Raw genomic sequence first — 6101 nt, forward strand, 5'->3', positions numbered from 1 at the left:
CACACACACACACACACACACACACACACACACACACACACACACACACACACACATAGGCTGTGAACTTAGAAATTTTTCCTAGAGCCTGTTTCTGCGTACTGATGCCAACCTGGAAGTGTAGACTTAGAAAGTGTTCACATTTCAATATTGGCCTCTGCTGGATTCAAGTATTTGCATGTTTGATATGTCTATTTTTTTTAACTTTTAAAAAATATTTTTTGGGATTAAAAAAAATGACATGAAAAAGTAATGAAACAAGGGTAATGTGCATAGGCGGCTCCGTGGGAACAGAGAACAGATCGCAGACCGCTCCTTCCGCTCGGCTCGCTGGTCTGGGCCGCCAGGACCGCGTCCCAGTGATGGACGCCAGCTCCCCCTGATTACGGGGTCCGCCTCTGGTAATGTGCATAATCGTCACAGGCTCGTTTTAAATAGGCTTTCTCGTCTCCCTCCCTCCCTCCCCCCCCTTGATAAAATAACCCTTTCCAGCCCACAATCTGAAAAGTGCCCTTCATGATAGAACTATTCTAAGCAGCTTTTATACTTAAAAAATCAAAATGACAACACACCATACAAACATAAGACGACACAAAATAAAAAGCTGTGAGAAGCATCCTGTCATTACACATGACACTGACCCAGCGCAGCCCGCACTGTCTTGGGAACAGTTCGCAAGGACTGCGGCCAAGGTTCGTCTTCAGTACTGGACAGAGGTACTCGAAAGGGCTGCCGGGCTGCTCGGGTCAAGTGGGGTCCTCAGCGACGCCCGGACTGGAAAGGGTCAGCGTTTCTTCCTAGTGCTGACGACTGCGGTGCCCAGGCGGCCTCTCCGGGCTAGATGGACTCCCCACTGAGAAGGTCGCCGGGAAGCAGAGTGTTCAGCGGGGTGGGGCTTCCGATGACCCTGCCATCGTCGCTACTGGGGGGGCCCCACAGGCTGCTGGAGTACTGGGGGACCCCGCCCCACAGCAGGTCGCTGCTCCCCTTGCCTGCCAGGCACGGGGCGTTCCAGTGGCCAGTGTCGCTGCGCACCAGGCCGTGGGAGCTGCCCGAGGCACCCAGCCGCGTCTGGCTGGTCCCAGCGCTGGGCTGCCAGCTGGAGGTGGGCGGCAGCGCTTGGCCTTGGGCTAAGAAACGGTTCACTTCTTCTTCGCCAGCGAACTCGGCCAAGATGGTAGTGTTTCCCAGAACACACCTAAAAGAGCAGGACAGCAACGAAAGTAAGAGCTGGTGTTTTGAAAAGATACACAGAATTGACAAACCTTTAGCTAGACTAACCAAGAAAAAAAGAAGACACAAATAAACAAAGTCAGAAATGAAAGGGAGACATTACAACTGATAACACAGAAATACACAGGATGTGCCAACAAACTGGATAATCTACAAGAAATGTTCAAATTTCTAGAAACATACAATTTACCAAAATTGAATCATCAATAGAAAATCTGAATGGACCAATAATGAGTAAGGAGGTTGAATCAATAATCAGCTGATGACTCCCAATACAGAAAAGCCCAGGACCACAGATGGTTTCCATGATGAATTCTACCAAACACTTAAAGGGGAATTAACATCAAATCTTCTCAAACTTTTCCAAAAAACTCAAGAGGAGGGAACACTCCCAAACTCATTTTATAAGGCCAATATTATCCTGATACTAAAGCCAGATAAGGACACCACAAACAAACAAACAAAACAAAAAACAAAACCCCAAAAAACACATACAAAAAAAACAAACAAAAAAACCCACAGACCAATATAAATGAATACAGATGCAAAAATTCTCACAAAAGTAAAGATTCTCAACAAAGTACACGCCGGTTAAGTGGGACTTATCTCTGGGATTCAGGCAGGGGTGGTGGTTCAACATATGTAAATCAATAAATGGTATACACCACATCAACAGAATGGAAGATCAAAATCACGTGATCATCTTAACGGGCGTAGAAATAGCATTTGACAAAACACCATGTCCTTTCCAAAAAAAAAAAAAAAAACCACCACGTCCTTTCATGATGAAGACTCAACAAATAGGGTACAGAAAGAACAGGCCTCAACATAATAAAAACCATACATATACACAAAGCTAACATCATTTTCAATGGTAAGAGGTTGAAAGCTTTTCTTCTAAGGTCAGGAGCGAGACAAGGGTGCTCACCCTCACCTCTTCTATTTGATATAGTATTGGAAGTCTTAGCCAGAACAATCAGGCAAGATAAAGAAACAAAAAGTATCCAAGCTGGAAGGGAAGAAGTAAAATTTATTTGCAGATGACATCATCTTACATAGAGATAATCCTAAAGACTCCATCAAACATCTGTTGGAAGTAATCAAAGAATTCAGTAAAATCGCAGAATATAAAATCAACACCCAGAAAGCAGTTGCATTTCTTTCTATACACTAACAATGAAATATCTGAAAAAGAAATAAAGAAAAAATCCAATTCACAATAGCATCAAAAACAGTAAAATACTTAAGAATAAATTTAACCAAGGAAGTGAAAGATCTATACCATGGAAACTACAAGACTTTGATGAAAGAAATTGAAGAAGATACAAAAGGAAAGCCATCCTGTATTCATGGATTGAAAGAATTAAAAATATTCTTAAAATGTCCATACAACCTAAAGCCATCTATAGATTCAATGCAATCCCTATCATATTCCAATGGCATTCTTCATAGAAATGTATAAACAATCCTAAAATGTGTATGGAACCACAAAAGACCCCAAATAGCCAAAGCAACCCTGAGAAAGAACAAAACTGGAGGCATCAAACTTCCTGATTTCAAACAACACTACAAAGCTACAGTAATCAAAACAGTATGGTACTGGCATAAAAACAGATACATAGACCAATGGAACAGAATAGAGTCCAGAAATAGATCCCCACATATACAGTCAACTAATATTTGACAAGGGCACCAAGGATACTCAGTGGGGAAAGGATAGTCCCTTCGATAAATGGTGTTGGGAAAACTGGACGACCACATGCAAAAAAATGAAACTGGACCCCTACCTTACACCACTCACAAAAATTAACTTGAAATGGACTAAAGACTTAAACATAAGACCTGAAACCATAAAACTCCTAGAAGCAAACATAGGGAAAAAACTCCTTGACACTGGTCTTTGCAACAAAATTTTGGATATGACAGCAAAAGCACAGGCAACAAAAGAAAAAAATCAACAAGTGGGACTACATCAAACTAAAAAGCTTCTGCACAGCAAAGGAAACCATCAACAAAATGAAAAGACAACCTATAAAATGGGAAAAGTATTTGCAAACCATCTATCTGATATAGAGAATATCCTGTAACTCAAATATATAGAGAACTCATATAACTCAATAACAAAAAAACCCCAAACAATCTGACTAAAAAATGGGCAAAGGAACTGAATAGATATCTTCCCAAAGAAGACATAGAAATGGACAACAGACACATGAAAAGATGCTCAGCATCACTAATCATCAGGGAAATGCAAGTCAAAACCACAATGAGGTATCACCTCACACTAGTTAGACCGGCTATCATTAAGAAGACAAGAAATGGGCTTCCCTGGTGGCGCAGTGGTTGAGTCCGCCTGCCGATGCAGGGGAGACATTTTTCCAAAGAAGACATACAAATGGCCAACAGGTACATGAAACAGTGCTCAACATTACTTGTAAACAGGGAAATGCAAATCAAAACCACAATGGGCATCACCTTATACCTGTTTGAAGATTATGAAGAAGACAAGAAATAACAAGTGTTGGTGAGGATGTGGAGAAAAGGAAACCCTCCTACACTGTTGGTGGGAACGTACATTGGTGCAGCCACTGTGGAAAAAGTATAGAGGTTCCTCAAAAAATTCAGACTAGAACAACCATACGATCCAGCAAGCCCACCTCTGCGTATATATCCAAAGGAAATGAAAATAGGCTATTGAAGAGATAGATATCTGAACTCCCATGTTTACTGCAGCATTAAAGAGTCAAGATATGGAAACAACCTAATTGTCAACAAATCAGTGGATAAAGAAGATATTTATACACACACACACACACACACACACACACACACAGATACAAACAGACACACTGGAATATTATTCAGCCATGAGAAAGAAGGAAATCCTGCAACAACATGGATTAATCCTGAGGGCCTTATGCTAAGTGAGATAAGTCAAAGATAAATACTGCATGATATCAATCATATACGGAATCTAAAAAAGCCAAACTTGTTGAAACATTCGGGAGTAGAATGGTGGTTACCGGGGGCTGTGGGTGGGAAATGGGGAGAGGCTGGTCTCAGGGTACAAATTTCCAGTTAGAAGATGAGTGAGTTCTGGGGAGCTCGTGTACAGCGCGGTGACTACAGTTAGCAATTCTGTATCCTTTACTTCAAAGTTGCTGAGACAGTAGATCTTAAATGTTCTCACCACAAAAAGGAAATAATAATCATGTGCCCTGATGTGGGTGTTAGCTCACACGGTGGTAATCATATTGCAATATATAAGTGTGTCAAATCAACACTACACTCTAAACTGACAGGCTGTTGTATGTCAGTTACATCTCAAAACAAAAACTCAAAACAAACAAACAAAAAAAGCAGAACAGGGGTCATGTGAGCAGTGCAGCTGTGTGTCTTCCTGTGTTCGCCTCGTTGGCGTTCCCTTTTTTTTTTTTTCAATGGGAAAAGGGCAGCTGGAAGCTTCATGTCACAGGCCACCCAGAAATGGTCGTGCAGTTTACGTTTTAGTATAGCTATTTCCAAGGCCAGATTATGACCTTTTGTTCTCACTTTAGACTTCTAGCAGCTATGTTGTGTCGGTGTAGAGAGCACATTCTTAAGGAAGTGCACGAATGTACCATTAAACTTGGGCATCATTTAGGGTCAGGGCAATTTATACCCTGGGCTAAAAATAGGAAGGATTAACTTCTAGGGCCCACACCCCAAGTGATGTCGCTGAGTAGGTCTACTCACACATCTTATCAAAAGCGTCCTTTAATCAGGGGAGAGGAGTTGGCTGCAGGGACCACTACGAGGCCCAGCAGTGGGTCTGAATGTGTCGTATGCCTGGAGACATCTTCTATGGACAGAGCATCTTCTATCACTGGGCTCTACACGTGCTCTCTCTTGGGGGACCCTTTCCCTCCTGGGTGGGGGGAGGCCAAGCCACGGCACTTCAGCAGAAGAAACCGACACGTCACAAGACACCTATTACAGGGTGAATTGTGTCCCCCCAAATTCATATGTTGAAGCCCTAAGCCCCAAGACTGCACTGTGCCTATATTTGGAAAGAGGTCTTTAAAGAGGGAATTAAGGTAATATTAGGTCAGGAGAGTGGCCCTAATTCACTTAGACTGGTGTCCTTAGAAGGAGAGGAAGTCAGGACACAGACACTCAGGCCGAGAGCCTTGAAGGACACAAGACTGGGCAGCCGAGTGCAAGCCGAGGAGAGAGGCCCAGGGGGCAGCTGACCCTGTCCGCACAACATTGGACTTCCCGCCCGCCCGCGGTGCTCTGTGGCTGCGGCCCCAGGACCCGCCCACAACGCCCAGCCCCGGCACCACCGGGCTGCAGCCAGGGCTGCGCGGGGCAGGGGAGGGACATACATGTGCAGGGACTTCTGGGCCTTGGCGGCTTCCTCCTTGGAGCTGTACCGGACCACGGCGTTGCCTTGGGTTAGGTTCAGGTGGAATGTGATGAGAGGCCCGTGCTGCAAGCACAGCGTCCGCAGGGTGGAGCCATCGATCTGATCGAGGAAGCAGAGGGGCGGTAACACGCGTCCCGGGGGTTCTTCACTATACACATTTATGGAATCCAGGTGCACGGTACCTTGGGAAGATGTCTGTCCTTGAAAGGGCTTACTGTATGATTATGATATTAACCTTTTGCACCTTGTAACTTACTGTGTAATTTAAAATCTTGGACATTTCAGTTATAGTTTCTGAGTTGGGCTAACAGAAGAAGGAGAAAACCCTGCTTTGGTTCCGACCCCCTCTCTCCAGAGCACATCACACAGAGCCTCGCGGCCCCCGACCCTGGGAAAAGTGAGCACAGGCCAAATCGTTCTGGAGCGGGTACAGGTGAGCAATTCTGTTTGTAAGGGGACA

At 44.2% G+C, this 6101-nt stretch overlaps 2 protein-coding genes across 3 annotated transcripts in view; both read right to left on the reverse strand.

Moving 5' to 3' along the window:
• Positions 1 to 180, reverse strand: part of LOC103073425 (protein Q300-like) — a 584-nt gene extending 404 nt beyond the window's left edge. The window contains 2 exon segments of the mRNA XM_082931245.1: positions 6 to 157; positions 160 to 180. Coding sequence (XP_082787371.1) covers positions 6 to 157; positions 160 to 180 — 173 coding nt within the window.
• A 657-nt stretch (positions 181 to 837) lies between these two features.
• Positions 838 to 6101, reverse strand: part of TNRC6C (trinucleotide repeat containing adaptor 6C) — a 43913-nt gene continuing 38649 nt past the window's right edge. For both annotated transcript variants that reach the window (XM_007462371.1, XM_007462370.1), the window contains exons 18-19: positions 5601 to 5740; positions 838 to 1198 (exon numbers count right to left, since the gene is read on the reverse strand). In XM_007462371.1, coding sequence (XP_007462433.1) covers positions 838 to 1198; positions 5601 to 5740 — 501 coding nt within the window. The remainder of the gene's footprint in view (positions 1199 to 5600; positions 5741 to 6101) is intronic.

This window comes from Lipotes vexillifer, unplaced genomic scaffold (genome assembly GCF_000442215.2).
Source record: "Lipotes vexillifer unplaced genomic scaffold, Lipotes_vexillifer_v1.1 scaffold1691, whole genome shotgun sequence".
In the NCBI taxonomy this organism is placed as follows: Eukaryota; Metazoa; Chordata; class Mammalia; order Artiodactyla; family Lipotidae; genus Lipotes; species Lipotes vexillifer.